The following is a 20,007-nucleotide window of genomic DNA, read 5'->3' on the forward strand; positions in this document are numbered from 1 at the left end:
GGCCCTGTGATTAATCTTCTTATATAGGACAACACACACACACACTGAGAGGGTTAAAAGAAACACAACAGCGGACTGAACTCCACCCATGCCGCGTCACTGTCGACCTTTCGCAGGTGTCACATCCACTTTGTTTCCACTCTCTCACTCGAGAAAAGGTGATTCCCACGCGCAGGCAGGCACGCGGGCAGGTCTGCCGTCTGTCACTTCCCGGATCGAGCGGGTCCAAGCTTCGGTGGAAAGTTTCACAAGTGAGTTGTTGGAGGGAGGGAGGGACGGGGAGCTCGGCGAGCCGACAGCGGCGCTGCTGCGCTCACACACGGATCAGTGCGCGGTCTGAGCTGCGGGATGTCGGCCGTGAAGGCGCTGCAGCAGTGGTGCCGGGTCCGGTGTGAGGGCTACCGGGATGTGTCCATCACCAACATGACCACGTCCTTCAGGGACGGCCTGGCTTTCTGCGCCCTCATCCACAAACACAGACCGGATCTCATGTAAGTACTGGAACCAGACTGTTGGACAAATGCAGGAACTGAGGGACGCTTCGCAGTGAAGTGCCGTAACCAGCCAGTCTGTTTCCTGGCTGCTTACAACGTGAAGGCGTTTTGGAAGGACTCTGTTGGTTTTACTTTGCGGCTTGATGGCGGGGTTCAGCAGTTTCGGATGAAAGAGAACAAACTTCAGATTCCTGGGTCTGCAGGAAAAGCAGGAACAGGAGTGCAGCTGTTCTCTGTGGAGCTCAGAGACCAGAGGGGCCAATGTGCAACCACACTGGCCCCCAGGAGGTCTGCAGAGAGCATGTTTTAACATTTGAGCTGGATTTTATTGACATGATAAATGTGATCAGACATGCAGAGCTGTAAATTTAAGACCTGAACTCGAGTCAGATTAAAGCAACAATGAGGACTTGAGACTTGTTGTTGCACTCAGTTTCTGGTAAAATCCTGAGAAAAGACAACAGCAGGCGTGAAGCCAATAATCCTGGCCTGAGACTTATAAACGACTGGATACTTGATTGTGAAATGTAATCACTTCTGCACTCGCAGTGTTGAAAATGAGATTTATGGCGCTGAAATATTTGACTGTGAAGTGGTTTGTGGGCTGATCTGCTCGGTCACACTAAAAATTCAAGACATGAAGTGTCAAGTTGAATTCACAGGAAGCCAAGGCCAAGTGTTGGAGCCTGAATGGACTCAATCAGTTATCTGCTTACATAACAGCCATTCATCTTGCACACGTAGTTATTAGGCCAGTGCATTGAAAGGAGTAACGTAAAAAAAAAACACGTCAAAGCTCTGAAAGGAAAATGGTCATTTTTATGGTGACCAGTCACAGAGCTGACGTCGACTGGCATGTCACTTGAAACTTAAAAACAGCTGTTTTTGTGTCTTATGGGTGCAAATCAAACTGCATCTCAAGCTGCATCTAATTATGTTCATCATAACAGAATAATCTCTTGATTCATTTTTGGATGATCAATGTTTTGTCCTTAGAAGTGTGAAACATGGCCGACACAAGCTCCCAGCATCCACCGGGATGTCAGAATTCTTTTACTGTTCTGTCATTTGACAGATCAATGAACTGTTTGAGCTCTTCCCGTCTCTGTGGCTCCTGTTTCTGTCATTGAAGCATTAGGAGCTGCAAAAAGCTGCATATAGTACGTCTCTGTGTTAAACATCCTTTTCAGTCTGATGCCTCCATTAAATGTTTGGAATTTAGTTTTTACAGGGAAGTTAGAAGGACATCCTCTTTTTTTTGTTGTTTCTCCAGGACTTTCTGATAACGACCGGGGAATTTCCACCAGGGAATAATGGTTAATATTTTGTCCTTGACAGCTGTGGAGTTTTTCTGGCGCAAGATGGGCTGAATAGCATCTGTCTGCATCAGCTTTGGCTCAGTCTTTCAAATATTCCCGAGACTTGACTCATCATCTCTGTTGAAGTTTGGTCTGTTTCAAGCGGAGATGCCTGGTTTTGTTCCAGAGAGGCCATTCTGTTAGACAGACAGTAGTTTCGTTTTAAGAGGAGACGCAGCTGTTCCAGTTCTCTCCACTCCAGTTTTTCCCAGCAGCCAGACCAGTGTGGTTGCACATGTCATGTTTACATGGGCTGAAGCACTAAATATTGATAAATGGCTTCAGTTTGCTCAATATAAACACTGTCATGCCTGAATACAGGCTGAGCTTTCTGTAAGTTTCAGTTTAAAGACGCTCAGCCTGCAGCCTTGTGACACCGGGTGTAATGAGCTGATCGGTCACACTGGCGGTGTCACACTATATGTTGATGCGAGGGGCTGTGCATGACTAAATAACACATGTTTGGTCCAGACAGCTTGTAAACAAATGGATGAGGAAGTTGGAAGTTAACATGTGTTTTGTTACTCATTTATTTTCTCCTTTGTTGCAGCAACTTTGATTCGCTGAAGAAGGAAAATGTTTATGAGAACAACAAACTGGTAAGACATGTTTACGTTCTGCATGTTGACCTCTGGAGGTTTAGAATTTTTTTGCTCTGACAAACTCGTGTTTCCTGAATACACACAGGCTTTCAGTGTCGTAGATTTATTAATCCTGATCCTCCAGTTACTAAAAGTACTTTTTAGCCTTGCTAGCAGCGTGGCTCTGTGGATGGTAGTGTCGTATTGGTCGAGGTATTCATGGTCCCAGAGGATGAATCCTCATGACTTAAAGGTTCCTTGTGGAGTTTTAGACCTCCACGATGCACCTTAAACTGATCCCCTGGCCTCTCCTCTAGCGCCACCGTGAGGTTAACATTTGTGGTTTCAGTAAAACCATTGATCAGGTCAAAATTTCAATTTGCCCAATGCTTTGGTTTATGGCCAAATCCCTGCACAACTAAAAGCATTCCCATCAGCCTCAGCTGTCCTGTTTAGTGCTAATTAGCTCATGTTTGCATGCTAACGCCAAAGTAAGATTGTGAGCATGTGCTGATGCACATGTCAGCATGTTAGCATTGTCATTGTGAGCATGTTAGCATGCCAGGGTTAGCATTTAGCTGAAAGCATTTAAGCTTTGCTTGAATAAAAAGTCCAAAGTTAGGAAAGTTTGCTGGTTTGGATGAGGAAATATCTGATCAGAGAATAAATAAGCAAGACTAAGAATCTGACCGAGCCCTCCACGCCAACCTTTGACACCTGACACAATGACTTTTATACACAGTAACTGTAAATGAAATGTCCTTGAGCATAGAAGTCCACTGTTGACCTCAGAAGTAGTATTTTGATGAATCTAAAGTAAAGGTTTGAAAGGTTTCTGTTTCCAGGGCTTTCAACCACATGTCAGAACCTCCAGCAGCGAATGGAGTTTTCTCAGATGTCATCACTTGACTAATGACATCACTGTAAACTCTGAGAAATTGAAACAGACATGTTTAATTATTTTCTGACATTACTAAATCAGCCAAAAAGCAATTGACTGATTAATCGGTAATGAAAGCCATTTCTTCCTGCAGCAATAAACTGTTTCTGTTTCTGTGTGTGTGTGTGTGTGTGTGTGTGTGTGTGTGTGTGTGTGTGTGTGTGTGTGTCTGTGTCTGTGTCTGTGTTGCTCTGGATGTGTTACCACATGTTGGTAACAGGGAGTTCTCGAAATCGAAGCGCGTCAGTGTTCAGACATAGTTGAGAGGAGAAGTCACTGCCAAACGCAGAGTGTTTCAATCTGGCCACTTCGACGTTGGCTAGTTCGTTGCATTCTTTACTTTCATTTTCTCTCTGGTGTTTCATCACAGCACTGACAAAAGCTCAACATCACAAACTTCAGAGTCATGTTGAATCAAGCCCTGAATTAACACTGATTACGTGACGCCAGTCAGGATCTTAACTGAAACAAAGCTCAAACCACAGGCTGGTGAATCAAACAATAAGAACTTATAGAGATTAAAGTGCCACAGGGCAGAGCAAAGGATAATGTGTTTTTATGGCTCCCTTGATCATCTGATTACTGATTAAGTAAAGCCTCTGGTGCTTGTTGGCCTGTCTCTGCGTGTTGTTTTTTTTCTGCTTCCATGGAACCATTGAATGTGAATCTTGTTTTAACATTCCTGACTCCCAAACCACTCTCTTAACACAAACTGGAAGCTGCAGATTAAATCTGCGCGCACATTTCTGCCATTTGAACAAAGCGGTTTCATTTCGGAGATGGACGATAGAAAACACTAATTTTTACAAAGAAAACACAAGTCGATTTTGGTAGGGTGGGCATTTGAACTCAGATGCCAGACACTCAAATAGACAATGAAAATAAAAAGAAATTTAACACAAATGAAGACTTTTTAGAAGTCAGTCTCAGATGTGCACTTGAATACTAACATCAAACAGCAGAGGTCTTGTATGAAGTGTGTTGAAATGCAGGAAGTGCCACAGAGTCAGACTGTGCTTTTTGATGTGATTTATTGGTCCACTTCCATCTTCAGGCCCACGGTCTAAATTCTAAAAATCCACCCTGAGCTTGGTCTGCTGTGTTGGATAAAGCCGATGTTCTTTGCAGGCGTTCAGGGTTGCGGAGGAGGAGTTGGGAATTCCAGCTCTGTTGGATGCAGAAGACATGGTGGCTCTTAAGGTTCCTGACCGCCTCAGTATCCTGACGTATGTCTCCCAGTATTACAACTACTTCCATGGACGCTCCCCGAGTGAGTATCAGTGTCTCGCTGCTCTGCCTTTGTCTCGCTCTTCCTGTCTCATCTGCCTCTACGTTTATTTGTGTTCGCTGCAGTTGGTGGTATGGGAGGTATAAAGCGCCCAGCTGAAGGCCCCACAGAGGAGCTGCCAGGGAAGAAGAACCAGCCCGTGGCGTCAAAGGTGTTTCCCTCTTCCATACACGCCAGAGAGAACAGCCCTCCGCCCTCCTCCAACATTACAAGACCCCCTCCTTCCCCAAAACGAACCAGAAATGCCACGCAGGTAACTTTACAGCCTCAAAACTTTACTCAAGCGCGTAAGTTACAAATCACATTTGACAGTCAGAAAGTGTAAAAAAAGGCTTGATTTGGAGTTACTTCACTGATGGGAAATGAGTTTGTCAAGCCAAAGATGACGTTAAAGATGACCCAAATGCCTAAAAAGTTCTGTTGTGTCTGAATCAAACTGCTGATACAAAACAAAAAATCCCACATTGCCTCAGATCAGTTACAGATCAGCTGGCCTGAATGAAGTTTCCACCTCTCTCACCCTCCCTTCTTCTAGGGTGTTCTGGTTGAGAAATCCCATCAAACAGGAACTCTGAGTAACAAATGTGTGTCCTGTAACAAGCACGTTCACCTGGTGCAGCGACATCTAGTGGACGGGAAGCTGTACCACAGGAGCTGTGCAAAGTAAGTCCCAGTGTAAATTAATTTGATCATAACTGATCCTTCTAATCTACGGAGCCTAGAGTGTGCCTCCAGAATGATTAAAGACAGTCTTTGTTTTTAATTAAAATCACTTAATGAATTGATAAACCTGAAGAGATTTATTAATTGGTTAATTAAATTTACATTTAAATTATGCATTAAAAGAGTACTCCACTGATTTAGCACTCCTACAACACTGCCAGAGTTACTGGAGAGTTTAGAAAAAAGGATCAAGACTGATGCAGCAGAAGCAGATTCATTCTTCTTCTTTGTCAAACCCTGGAGCCTGCATTATTCACAATGCAACCCGACCACCAACAGTTTGGTTAGAGATGTGGGTGGACATCAAGTGGCATCACTTGAGGCAGATTTTGGTCCCTTTTGTTTTTGGAGCCGCAAAATGCAAAACGAGTTTTCCCTTTCAAAAAATCTGAATAAAAAGATAATTAAATCTGCCAAACAATAAAACAGAATCACAATATTCATTTAAATTAGATTTTTGTTATTATTAATAACTGTAGCAAACATCACAGCTTGTAAAGGCTTTTTGTAGCCAGCTGAGGGTCTTCCAGTTCTTGTTTGTGTGATTTTTACCCATTCTTCCTTTCAATAGTTAGAGATTCTCGGCCCTTCTTTCATGCACAGCTCTTTTGAGGTCAATCCACAGATTTTTCATGATGTTTAGTTCGGGGGTCTCTGAGGGCCCCTGCAAAACCTTCAGCTTGTGCCTCTTGAGGTAGCCCGTTGTGGATTTTGAGGTGTGTTTAGGCTCATTATCCTGTTATAGAAGCCTTCCTCTTTACAAAGCTTGCTGGTATTGAATTGAATCTGAGAGCTCAAATCTCATTTTTCACAAAAATAATGCACCGATCTTGCTTAAAACACTGAAAAGAATGTTTTAGAGATGAAACATTTGAAGATCAGTCCAGAAATTTTGACCAAAGCAGGCTGCTTTGAATGATTCTGGTTCTGACTCATTGCAGTGAAAGCTCTTTGCCTGATTCAAGAGACAATCGTGGAATTCTGTGCTGAGACAAGACAAAAATGAAAATATGTGAAAGGATGGTGATGTTGTCTTGAACTCTTAGCCTCAAAGCCAACATCACATTCAAGATGATCTGGAAAATGTAAACATGTAAAAAATCAGAGATCAGCTCTCAGCAGTGTGGACAATTCATTGTTCTTGACCTCCACAGAATGTGGACATTCATGTATTACACACCATCTCTGGCATTATCCAGAATATGTGAAACCATAGTTATTCAAATTAAAACATAACTAAAAGGAGCTCTGATTGCTCAGCTGTTGAGCTTCATAAGTGTGCAGGGATGAGAATCACACATATCTTGTGCTTTCTGTTTTTCAGGTTGCTGTCGCCTGCAAACACACTGAGAGATTTAACCACGAACACTCCTGTTTCCAAAGTCACTCCTGCACCAGACTCCACCAAAGCCAACACAAATACCCAAACTCATACCCCCTCCCGACTGGGACCAACATGGCTGACGGAGAAACCCAGCACCCCTCCCAGCTTCTCCAGCACTTTTTCCACTCCGTCTCCTTCCCGGCCTGCTTCACATCTCTCTCCCGCCGCTAAAGAGAGTCAAACATCTTCAGTCTCCAAACCGACAGCTTCACGGACGACTTGTGAATCCCCGTCCACCACAACCACTTCTGTCACCACCAGGCCCGCCGCTGCTCCTCGTACCTCAACCACGGCGGCGAAGACGCTGCAGTCCAAGCTCAAGTTCTTCCAATCGGATAGCACCGCTAACGACGAAGAGAAAAAGTCTACAACCACCAAGTCTGAAATAAATAAAGGGCTGAATGTGATTGGTAAGCAGGCCGCAGCTGGTCAGGCTGTGACTGTGGTCGTGAGTGTTGGTGGTCCTGGCAGAAAGGAGGCGGATGTGAGCTTGAACACAGGAGGGGAGAAAGCTAAAGCTGGTGTAGGTGGAGATTCAGGAAAGGTGTGTGAGAGCAGCAAGACGAAAGCAGCAGCAGCAGCCTTCATCTCCAAAAAACTGGCTGAGGAGAACAACAACAACAGCAAGCCATCGTGGACGACCGTAGCGCTGAAGAAAACTGACAAGTGAGTAATCCACCACACATCCACTCATATGACTCGACTGTACGATGCCTCGCTTTGTTCTGACCTCTGCTGGTGATTAGTAGCACTAAATAACTCACCTCTGATCAGACCGTCTCAAGTCGAGACTCCAAAGAGGGAGACGGAGGGCGTCAGAGGGAGAGTGAAGCTGAAAGTCAACCCGTCACTCCTCACTGACCTGCAGAGCCCGGACCCCCCGAACCACGCTCCGAGCCCGGCCAGCAGGACCGGACTCAGAGCCAGAACTCCAGACAGCGGCGCCTCAAAGCCCGGCAGTGCATCAGCCAACACCCCAGGTTGAACTCACACACTTTGTACTCTTCGTGGCCGGTATGATGCATGCCGGTGTCAGGTTTTTGATGATGGTAGCAAGGAGGTTTTATGTGATGTGGATCAGGCCTGCTGAAAACACTGATATGTGCAGGTATAATGAAGAAAAGGTGCTGGTAGAACTTATTAAGAGCAGTGGTTCCCAGCCTTTTTCTATCACTGACGACACTGACATGTTTTAGGTATATTTCATATTATATTCAATGCAAAACAATAACAGGACAAACCATCTGATGAACTGTACAATTAAGACAAATAGTGAATGTAATAACTGCAGGAAGTTTGTGTAAAACGAGCGTTTTGATGAATTTTGGGCAGATTGATGCAAATCTCTGTATTTTTTCTTACATACTTAACAGGCTTCTTTTTTGACAAAGCAAAATGAGGCTGTTTAGCAGGTTTTTTACTGTGCCCTGTGGGAGAGGTTTATATCTTAAATAATAATCTCAACTTTCAAATTAACAGTTTCAATAAATTTTCTTCACAGAACTGAATGAAATGCTGAGATATCAGTTCACTGTATATTTTTAAAAACTGCTCTCACACCGCTTAAAATCAAGAAGCCATCCTGACCCCACATGAAGCTTTGGCGACCCCTGGTGGGGGTCGGGAGCCGAGGGTTTTGAGACTGTGACTGTGAAGCAACTGAATGAAGCAAAGCGGTGAACCGTGTTGTATTTCATTTGATGACACTTGTCATACTGTACATGTTAAATACTTGAGCTTCCCCGCAGAGATACATTTAGACCTCAGACATTTGTAGAACATTAATATGATATAATAATTTATAACATAGGAACTGAGATTAGCTGGTGGATTTCATTTGATTTCTTTTCTCTCGACAGCATCAGAAAACGAGTCTCCTGCGGACTGGAGGTCGAAGCTCAAACCCATCTCCAAAGAAGCCAAGTAAGACTCATTTATTGATTGAACTCTGATTTGTCACCATGTTCTCTGTTTCCTGTTGATTCTTTGCCCTAATTTCATACCTCCAGCAGGGAGTATCTGTACGTGGGCGTGCTCACAGCATATCGCCACCATCAAGCGTTAACTGTGTGAGCGCTCTTTGCTCCCGATGTCCTGTCCATCCGTCCATCCATCCTTTGATCCAGTCTCCCATCCATCTCTCCAACCATTCCTCCCGCAGGAAGCCCGTACCTGCTGCTCCTCCAAATGGCCCGGCCATCGTTTGTAGTCAGAGCGTTCGGTCTCTCCTCTTCCGCCACATGCATGCGAGCCCCAAATGGTGTCAAGACTGAGTAGCGTCCTCCGTGGTGCAACATATGCTCAGCGCTCAGAGTTCTTTTCCCCAGCTGACCTTTCCTCCCACTCACATGAATCAAACCCGTGGCGAGACAGAAAAGGGCCGACTTGTAGGAGCAGATAAATCGCCATTAATTAAATTCTGTCTCCCTTTTTCTCTTTTCTGCTCATCCTCCATCCATCCGCAGACCGGCCGCTCCTTCACAGTCCTCCCCTAAACCGTGGGCTAATGGGGCCGGAAAGTCACAGACTCCAGAGCTTTCCGTCGAGCCTTCCTCCTCCCCTCATCTTCCCAGCATTTCTGTCACTCCACCAGCACCAAAGGGTAACACGTTCACCTGTGTTAATTATCATTTTAGTGAAAAAAATGGCAACAAAAAATACCCAGATTGCTGATTTGCTCCCTCTTCTTCTTTTATTCTACACGAACGTGACAGTGTTTCCACAACAAATGGTCTTCTGAAAGATGACCTTAATATGAATGAGACCTCTCAGGGTTTCTCTTCCTGTTTGTCTTTGTTCTTAACGCTCTCGTTAAATTTCTTTTCCTTTTATCTCTTCCTCTTTCAGGATTCCTGAACGGTCAGGGGGACCTAACTGCAAATGGCACCAAGCCGGAGTCAAAGATTTCCAAGGTACTGAACCTCGGAGAGAAAATACGTTTGTTTTAGATTCTATCGCATCATTTGTAATTGAAGCCCAGTGCTCAGTCAAAATAAGCATTTAGAAGGCGACACGTTGAGCCAATGCATGTCAGCCATCCATTTACTGTACTGCAGATTAACTCTTTAAACCATAGCTCAAGCTTTTTAGCCATAGTGCTAATGCTAACAGAGTTAGAGCGCTCACGTTGATCTGAAGTGATTAAATGTGTGCCAAAACTAAAATAATAAGAAAACTAAGGAGCAAATAAATAAAGCAAGCTGGTGAAAGGTATTGAGGAAGGAAAAAACATACCTTTGCACTCCATTTTAATTATTTAAAATATCATTTATTAATGTGATCATTTATATAGTTTTGCTCATCATATTTTGTAAGGATGTAAGGAATCGTCCTTTAGCGAGCGCACTGGGATCAGTAATGTGCACCTGTGTCATCTGCATGTGTGTGTGTGACATGTGCAGACCAAACCAGACTACATTCTGAAAGAGGACATCATGAAGGAGCTGCAGGAGATTGAAGATAATTTGAACGAGCTGGAGAAGAGGGGAGTGGAGCTGGAGGTGAAGCTCCGCAGCAGTGAGGAAGGTGAGATAAACACACGTACTGCGTGAGCCTCCTCTTTAGTCAGGAGTGAAAACAGGCAGGTTCAGAGGAAGGAGCGTATGTGGGAGTAACTGTGTGTGTGTGTGTGTGTTTGTGTTTGTGTGTCAGAGGGTGAAGATGACTCTGTCATGGACGGGCTCATGGTCGAGTGGTTCAACTTGATCAGGAACAAGCAGGTGGCCATGCGCCGGGAGTCTGAACTGGTCTACATGTGAGCACACACACATACACACACACACACACACACACACACACACACACACACACACACAAACACACTTAGAAAAGGGGCATGCCACTATTTAGCGATTAGTGAAACAGACTTGTGGCCAGAAGGTTGACAGTTTGAATTCCCAGTGTCCTCCCGCCTCCGTCCCCCAGCAGGGCGTCCTGGAACAGGACAGCTCACCCCCCACCGGCTGCAGTGCGCAGAGAAGTGTGAAGCAGGATCCTGCTTAACAGCACACATTTGCTCCTTTCATAAATTAATGTTCTACAAGGGCAACAGTCCTGTCATTTTCTTTTTAATGGCAGAAAATATTAAGGAAAATGTCTGTATTTGAATTCACCTCACACCCGAGTTTTTAGTGTCTTTCGTCGTATTGTTTTGCGTCCCTCTCTGCACTCTCATCAGCATCATTTCCAGCCTCATAAACACACCGTACACGACCTGCTCAGCACCAAACGATAGACAGACAGTGACAAGCTGTAAGGAGAGTTCACCGCTTCAAATAAGTCGTCAAATTAATTTCGTTGGACTGAAGTATAATGTTCTCCACAGTAATGGCAATTTATGGCATAATTATGGTAATGTGTGTCAAATAGGCCATACCGACAATAATTTAGCAAAATTTACATGAAAATGTTATCAAATACCACAAGTGGCATTGTTTTTTGGCGGCCATCCAATAATGTATGTACCAAATTTTGTGGAGGTGGGATTAAATGTGTAAAATTTGTAAAATCTTTGTTGGTTATAATAGTAGTATAATAAAACCACCCTGATTTCCAAGAAATTAGGACGCTGTGTAAAACATAAATAAAAACAGAATGCAATGATTGTTAAATACTTTTGACCTGTATTCAATTGAACGCAGGTGAAAGATATTTAATATTCAAACGGATTAACTTTATTGGCATATGGAATATGCCATGGAATACTGGAATATGGTTTGGCATTGACTTGTATCTACCTTTCAGCATTAATGGAGCTTTCACAGATGTGCAGGTTACCCATGCAGTGGTTACTTAACACACCCCCACACCGTCACAGATGCTGTTAGAATCTTAACTTGCAATCTCCTTTATACAATCATGTGTTCTCAAAGTGTTGAACCTCGCTCCACTCTCGCTTGTGAACACTGAGCCTTTCCAGGATGCTCCTTTCATACCCAATCATGATACTATGACCTGTTACCAATCAACCTGTTTACCTGTGAAATGTTCTAAACAGATGTCAAAATAGCAAAAGCTTGTCAAACAAGCAGACCAAAGGCCACCGTAACAAATACAATAAATCATTTGAATTTACATTTGATTGTGATTTTTATGTTTTATGTATGTGTAGTGGAAGAAACCAGGATCTGGAGGAACAGCAGCCCAGTGTTGAGCTGGAGCTCAGGAGGCTGATGGACAAACCAGGTGAGGGTCTGGGTGGAGAAACACATTCAGCACAAGACGCGACATGACACAGATCAAACGTCTCAGATTAAAATATGTTTGCGTTTGAGCAGAACGTCTGAAGACAGCGTGGGACCGGAAGAGAGAAGAGCAGCTGATGGCCAAACTGGTGGAGATCGTCAACGACAGGAACGCTATCGTAGACTGCCTGGATGAGGACAGACTCAGGTGTGTGTATGACTGGAGTATTTTGTGGTTTTTAGACAGATAGCACTTCTAGACTACGTAATGCTACACATTCAAGAAGAAGTATGTGGAACACTGTGTGTATTGTTTGAAATTCAGGATTTCAGGGTGTTAACATCCATATTCAGTGAATTGTGTGTAATAGTACAGGGGAGTCTACCCAAGCAGTTTTATGGTCAAAAAGCAACATATTCTTGACTGGCCCCTGCAAAGGGTTTGACTCCAGAAACATGACGATTTTAAAGGCTGAATGGTGAACGGTAAATTAAAAGAAATGAATGAAGTGATAATGAAAAACGGTTAGTGTTAGCCTTATCTCATGCTCATTGTTTCATTTCAAATCCAATTTACTCGAGTGCAGCAGAGCCAAAGGAGCAAAATGTGTCGCTGCTCGGCTACTACCTACTTATTTTCGACATTGTAGATTAATACTGAACACACCAAACCTATGAAATGACACATTTTGAATTACGTGGTCAACAATGATGTGCAAACAAAGCAATATATGTTCGATATATGTAGACTCTTCAAAGTAGCAATCTTTCCCTTTGATGACAGCTTTGCACACTGCTGGCATGATCTCAACCAGCTTCATGAGGTCATCACCTGGATTGGTTTTCAGTAAATAGCCCATTCATATTATGGCAAGAACTGCTCAGCTAAGCACAGAGAAACTAACACGAAGGTCAGTCAGTCCAGAAAGACCTCGTGCATCTGTTGAGAGAAAGCAGAGTGTGTGATGTATATACGGTATATGGATGTTCACACATGTTTGAACTGCTGTTAATCCGCACTGCTCTTTGCACGTTCTCGCTTCATTTTCTCAGGGAGGAAGAGGAGGACGAGGAGCTAAACAAGATGATGAAGACTTTCAGTGAGTGTCTCCACCACCTCCACAGGCCGTCTGACCCCCCCTCCGCTCTGTTCATTAGTTATTTCAACCCCGGTGTCACTGCAACTTCGTTGGCTCATAAATTATCCAATTGAGGATTTCCATCATGGATGCCTCTAATTGAAGTAGATAGAATTCTCGTGTGTGTGTGTGTGTGTGTGTGTGTGTGTGTGTGTGTGTGTGTGTGTGTGTGTGTGTGTGAATATGTGTGTGAATGAGCTGCATTTTTAAGGGTGCCACTGGGCGATGTTTTCATCTCATTTGATCTAATGACTGCTAATGGAAAAAGCATCAAACAAAATGCTCCCCCTCTTTGTGTCAGCAGCGTTCCTGTTAGACAAATGGATAATGTAGCCGGTTAATTTGACCCTCTGATAGAACAGAGTTAAAGCCGGCTTCATTTGCAATTCATGACCGAGAAAGCAGGGCTGAAATTGAGGAGATTTATTGAACTTCAGCGAAAGGTCGTTATGCTACACGGAATGAATGCCGACCGTGGGCTAAAGACTAGCCATTTCAATTTAATGTATTCATAAAGTTAATGCCGAAGTTTCACAGTTCATTCTCACTCTGAGTCATGTGGTAGTTTACACACACATGTTGTATCACATAAGAAAGATGCTACTTTATGCCACCATCGCTGAAAATACCACTTTTTGATGTGCTGGCAGGTGTTTGCTAAGATCTTGTAACTCAACTGTAGCTGCAGTCAACAGGTCAGCTGGCTCTCTAAATCAGTCCAGTGAGTGCATTACACCGCATGTAACCATGGCAACCATGCCTTTGCTTTGTGAACTTTGTGACACAGAGCTAGTTTACAAGCTAAACTAACAAGAAACAAACTTAAAACACAACTTTTATACACAGCTTTTTGCTTGTGATAAGTACCTGTGGTATAATACTACTACACGTTTTTTTTTCATATATCAGGAAATCTGGACACGTTATTGCTAACTTAGCTTCAGTGTTTACTTCAAATTTAAAGCTGCATTAATGAGTTTTTCTTGGCCGCTTTTGGGGCAGTACTCCACAACAAGTATCCCACACACGTTTGGGATATTATAGGCTTCTAAAGTTGACATGGCTAGCATGTTAGCAGCCTACCCACATGCCTGTTTAGCTACATATCCACCTGACATGGAGCAATATTAGCATTTGTTTGGAAGTGTTTCTGGGCATCGGTCAAATGTAAGTGTAATATTCACAAACTTTAAGCTCTGTTCTGGTCTCCACCAACTCCTGAGGAAAGCATCTGACTCTTTTGCTGCTCAACTATGTTTAGGCTAAATTTGCAGTTTGGTGCTGGGCAGGTTTCGCAGTGGGCTCGAGCTTTTTCACTGGTGCTGCTGAGAAGTTGGGGCTGTAAAACCACAACAGAGCTGAAAGATGCTAAAGCATTCTGAAGATTCTGCAGAACTGGGTGATAATTTGTCACCATGAGTGACACCCCTAATGGTTGCACATAGTGATTTGAACCATTGATGGTATAGAAATACTAATTATGGCAGCTTTTAGGTAATTGTTGGATGTAAACTGATTTTCACAGTTATCGTTTTTTCCTGTGGCAAGAGAACACTAATCACACTAGCTTACAGCTCAGAAAATATTTCTGAAAATAGAAAGTAAAATGGCTAATAGTTGGAACACAAGCATTTCAATCACAATCTTGTTGGAGGCTTGAGGCAGACAAACATCAATGAAATGCAAATGTTAAGTAACAAAAATCGTAATTTACTTTGAAAGAGATACCTTCCATTGAAATGTATAAAAACATGGCATACGTAAAACCAAAGTTTCTTCCTCAGCACCTGACTGGAGCACTGCTCAGCAGCAGCGTGCTCATTGCTGCCACTAGTGGCTGGAAAATATATGTTTTTTATATATTCATGAATGACACAAGCATTTTAATTTCTAGTATCGCTAACTTCCAGAGTTAAATCAAATTTTAAATATATTTTTCTACCTTATCCTGTCAGTCACCTGAACATCTGAAATAAGGTTCCGTCAGATAGCCATCCATGACAATGATATCGAAATGAAAAAAAACGACACTGTTAAGCCAGTTTATAGCTGTTAAAAAGCTGCTAATCTCTTGCAAGATCAACACAGAAAATAGGAAGCTTTCAGCGTTCGTGCTGCAACCCGTACTTAATAATATTATTTAATAATAATAAATAATTTTTAAAAATAATTTAAAATGTAAAAAATGAATTTATAGGCAGAGATTCCACTAGACTCCTACTACCCTTCTCACCTGTCATGTTTACCTGTGTGTCATGTGTTGACTAACCTCCCCTCCTATTTCTCTCTGTCCCTCTCTCCGTCAGACATGAAGAAAGACAAACCAAAGAAAAAGTCTCCCATGTCCAAACTGTTCGGTTGGGGGAACAAGAAGGAGGGATGATGCTTGCTTTGATGTTTTCCGCTGCTCTTGTTGTAGTCTTAATGTCAGTGTAGTCAGCCTGTGATTCATGGGATAATATAGTGTGTGTGTGTGTGTGTGTGTGTGTATACACAGTATGTGAGTGTGTTATCTGTCATTTTAAGCTCTTATAGAAAAATGCCCTTCCCTCTGTCAACTACATCACTCAAGATCCGACGTTATTCCTGTGTGCCAGACACACACACATACACACACACACACATACAGATGATGCTGAGGGGTTAATGACTCACCAGCCTTGATGTGATTGGGTTCACTGCTCCAGTTGTTAGTTTTAATACCCTTCTAGTCTTAATCTGTCTACTTAATGCTGTCAAACACACACACACACACACACACACATAATTTCTCCATTGAGCGTGTATATATACAAGATATATATACACACAGAGCAGCATGACAGATGCTAATACAAGTTAAAGATCAAAGGTCAGACAGCTGTTTTTTTGCTCTCTGGTCATGTTTCAGTCCACACTACAAGTCACCATTGAGTGCGTGGCTCACTTCAGGGTCGCCCTGTCGTAGATTACATGTTTAACTGCGTTTCTCTTTTAATCTTAAGGTCTCTCTGTGTGTTTCTGCCACACACAGAACTCATTTTTTCTCTGACAACAGCAAGTTGATTCAGAGCACAGCTCTTTGATAAGGTGACAACTATTTTAAATCCTTTTGTCATGCAATAGCATCTTGTAGACCAGTGGTTTCCAACAGATGTGGCTCACGGGAACGCAAAAAGCAGAAAAAAAATCCATATCGTTACTCAAAATTGTGCATTTCCTCTGAACTTTTTTCTTAATCTCTGGATTTTTTTTCCTCATGATTATGTCTTAATTTAATATCTTCAGGCCTCAGATTAAGAGTCTTAGAAGGAGTAATTATTCTTCAAATGAACTTGTCACAGCCTGCAGTTAAACAACCTGTGACGAGTGTCGCGCGTAGGCAATGCTTTGTTTTAAGGGGTTTCAAGACAAGAAAGGCTGGAAGCTACTGTTCCAGAAACACACTCATCTGTGCACGCAGTAGTTCACTCATGACCTTTGGGAACAGTACATCTGGAAGAGGCTCAAAGGCTCACTTACTGATGATTTAGAGCTTTAAACCGCACATTTAGGGCTTCATTCAGCGAACATGATCCTTTTGGAACGAAGTAAAATTGAAATTGGTGAAAAGCTCTTTATCACAAGTAAGTACACTTTTGACATTAGATTCTCTTCACCACATACAAATTGATGTTTTTTAAATGCTTGCTTTATGTTTTTACAGTTGACTAGAGGAAAAGGATGAATGCAGTTTGTGTCATGTGACTCAGCTGGTCCATATTGGATCTGGATTTGTACATGTTTTGAATACTTATTGTTTCGTTTGTGTGTGTCATGATCTATTACTTGTTTATGTCATTTTGTTTGACAGGCACTGAAGCAAACTTTTCATTTCTGTTGTTGTGACCAAACGCTTAAAAAACTACTTGGTACTACACAGCCTTTAACGTTGTACTGTATATACAGTATGTCTCCTTTATTTCCCATATAGCTGTATATATTGTATAAAATTTGTGTTTACAAAAGTCAGATTATTAAATGGAGAAACTGGCCTGAGTTTTAAACAAACTACTGTAATAAATGTACTCAAAGTTTAATAAAAAGATAGCATTAATCAAATATGGTGCTCTCTGTGGAGTGGTATTTACTTATATGGGAATAAGATAGTATATAACTTTAATGGTGAATATAATTAATGCCAATCCACATTAATCTAGGTGGTAGGCAGTAGCTCTTGGTGGTGGTTGTACAACCCCAATTCCAAAAAAGGTGGGACACTGTGTAAAATGTAAATAGAGACAGAATGTGCTGATTTGCAAAACACTGAGACTCCATGTGTGATTGAAAATAGCACAAAGACGACATATCAAATGCTGAAAGTGAGAAAGTTGATTGTTTTTTGAAAATGATATCCTCATTTAGAATTTGATGGCAGCAACACATTTCAGAAACGTCTGGACAGTGGCAACAAAAGACTGGACAGGTTGTGAAATGCTGAAAGAAAACACCTGGTGGAACATCTCACAGTTAATTAGGTTAACTGGCAACAGGTGAGTAACAGGACTGGGTATAAAAAAAAGCCTCCCAGAGAGGCTGAGTCTGTCTGAAGTAAAGATGTGGAGGGGTTCACCACTCTGTGACAGACTATGCTGGCAAATAGTGCAATAATTTAATGTTTCTTAATGTAAAATTACAAAGAATTTAATTGTTAACAGAACATAATGTCATTAAATGATACAGAGAAACTGAAGAAATCTCTATATAGAAGTAGCATGGCTGAAAACCAGTATTGGCTGGCTGTGATCTTCAGGCCCTCAGACAGCACTGCATTGAAAACACACAATCCTGTTGTGGACATGCATGAACTCAGGATCACTTCCAAAAACCATCGTCTGTGAACACAGTTCATCGCTGCAGCCAAAAATACAAGATAAAACTCTTCCATGCAAAGAGGAAACCGTATATAAACCAGATCCAAGAGCTTCTCTGGTCCTGAGCTCATTTAAGATGGACTGAGGTGAAGTGGAAAACTGTCCTGAGGTCTGACGCGTCAAAATGTGAAATTCTTTTTGGAAATCATGGACGCTGCGTCCTCCAGGCTGAAGAGGAGAGGAGCGTGTTTTCAACACACAGTTCAAAAGCCAACATCTGTGATGGTGTGGGGCTGCATTAGTGCACGTGGCTAACCTGCACATTTGTGAACAATCCATTAATGCTGAATATTAAATGAGGATATTTCTCAGTTTCAACATTTGATGTGTTGTCTTTGTGTTTTTAATTAAAAATTGAGCTTCAGCATTTTGCACATCATCACATTCTGTCTCTGTTTTTTCTCTGTCCCAACTTTTTTGGAAGTGGTTGTATTTTGCCTCTATATTACTTTCATGTGTTGGAGTTTTATGCCACATTAACATTATGTTAGAATTTTGGTGTTATATTCAGGTGCTGTAATGTTTTGATCATATTTGGCCCAAGCAGGATTTATCATTATATTATATTCATCGTTTAAAGGTTGAATGGCTGCAGTGATGATGCATTTTCTCTGTACAAACACTAGGAGGCAGCATGAGACTTTCCATGTCACTGGAGCTGCCCTGGTCTGCAGGGCTGACAAATAAACTGAAGGTTCAAACTCAGACATACAATGAAAAACACATGGATTCATTATTTTTAAATCTTATTCTCCAAAGAAATGCTTTGGTTTCTGATTTTTCTTCTTTTCTCACTATTGCAGAAAGGCTATACCAGGTTCTCTCTCCACCACCTCCAGCTAAGTAGTAGCTAAGTCTGGTATGACCTCCCCAGTGAAACTATTACATAACACACTAAAAACAGAAATAAAACACAGACTCTGGACGACATTAACAGCCAGTAACAATCTGCTAATCTCCTTTTGATTGTGCATGTCCACAGCTGCAGAGGCACGTCAAACACATCAAAGTCGTCATAAGCGGAATGAGGAAAGATGTTCCAGTTTCATCACCAGGTTTCAGAAGTTCAAGTCAGGTTAGGCAAATGTTATTTATATAGCTCATAATTACAAATCACAAATTTGCCTCAAAGGGCTTTATATTCTGCAGACACCTCTGTGCTCCTTACTGCTCGTTTTGTGACTCTCATAAGTCACATTTACCTGCAAGAAAAGTTGTGTTCATTAAAAGAAATCTGGAGATTATGATGCTGAAGTAAGAAAAGACACTGAGCAGAACAGCCAGTTTTCTCAGTTTGTTGTTTTCATCACCAGCCCCCCCTTTAAGATAGAAGTATTTTACTGCTCACCCTGCAGTTGAGTCCCTCGAATCATCATAACCCTTCACCTTATCAGTGATATTAAATTATTTTTCATTTTTGATATTTCAAGACAGAGAAAATACTGCATTTAGCTGAATTCAAACTGCCTCTGAACATCTGCATGTATAAAAGAGAAGTTCGCGAGACTTTCCACCGGCGCACACGCACAAAAAGACTGTCGGTAAAAACAGCTGCGACAAAACCACACAGAGAGCTGTGAGGTCAAACACACACATGTGCACGCAAACACAAGAGCAGTTTGTCTCTGCTGCACAGTTAAAATATCCATTTACAGCAGCGGAGAGGCAAAGGGAGAAATAACACAATGAAAGAGGAAAAGAGCGGGGAAATTGACTTTTAGTTCCTGCTTGTTGTTTTTTTTTATATGTTTTGGTGTGAAAATACAAAAGTGTGTAATTTTTTCCTCTCTAAAGCCAACATTTGTTCCTGTTGTTATGTGTGAAAGTGTTTGTTGATTCCTTCTTTAAACCATGATAAAATGTTCCATCACCCCGCCGCCGTGTGTCTGAATCAATCATGTCTCCGCTTGACTTTGGAACATGTTTATCTTTGGGGTGAAAATGTGCCTTTAAGTCGACTCAATAAGGTACATTCATAATGTGGGAGTCTGGGGTTTCAGCTCAGACTGTAAATATACCTTTGAG

At 42.1% G+C, this 20,007-nt stretch overlaps 1 protein-coding gene across 1 annotated transcript; it reads left to right on the forward strand.

Moving 5' to 3' along the window:
* Positions 1 to 221: 221 nt before the first annotated feature.
* Positions 222 to 17,163, forward strand: micall2b (mical-like 2b). Its single transcript, XM_041933809.1, has 16 exons — positions 222 to 491; positions 2,403 to 2,451; positions 4,502 to 4,643; positions 4,727 to 4,914; positions 5,197 to 5,324; positions 6,709 to 7,434; positions 7,543 to 7,748; positions 8,628 to 8,691; positions 9,234 to 9,370; positions 9,616 to 9,680; positions 10,170 to 10,293; positions 10,420 to 10,522; positions 11,879 to 11,952; positions 12,045 to 12,159; positions 13,005 to 13,051; positions 15,397 to 17,163. The coding sequence occupies exons 1-16, from the start codon at positions 349 to 351 to the stop codon at positions 15,471 to 15,473; spliced, it is 2,388 nt and encodes a 795-aa protein (XP_041789743.1). The 5' UTR covers positions 222 to 348; the 3' UTR covers positions 15,474 to 17,163.
* The last annotated feature ends 2,844 nt before the right edge of the window (positions 17,164 to 20,007 follow it).

This window comes from Chelmon rostratus, chromosome 3 (genome assembly GCF_017976325.1).
Source record: "Chelmon rostratus isolate fCheRos1 chromosome 3, fCheRos1.pri, whole genome shotgun sequence".
NCBI classification, from domain to species: domain Eukaryota; kingdom Metazoa; phylum Chordata; class Actinopteri; order Chaetodontiformes; family Chaetodontidae; genus Chelmon; species Chelmon rostratus.

What these genes read in the sequence shown, in the direction of transcription:
- micall2b (XM_041933809.1), top strand. Translation starts at nt 349, where the DNA reads ATGTCGGCCGTGAAGGCGCTGCAGCAGTGGTGCCGGGTCCGGTGTGAG. An exon ending in CTTCCATGGACGCTCCCCGA is followed by an intron (nt 4,644 to 4,726) that starts GTGAGTATCAGT and finishes TGTTCGCTGCAG; the next exon opens with TTGGTGGTATGGGAGGTATA. An exon ending in TACCACAGGAGCTGTGCAAA is followed by an intron (nt 5,325 to 6,708) that starts GTAAGTCCCAGT and finishes TCTGTTTTTCAG; the next exon opens with GTTGCTGTCGCCTGCAAACA.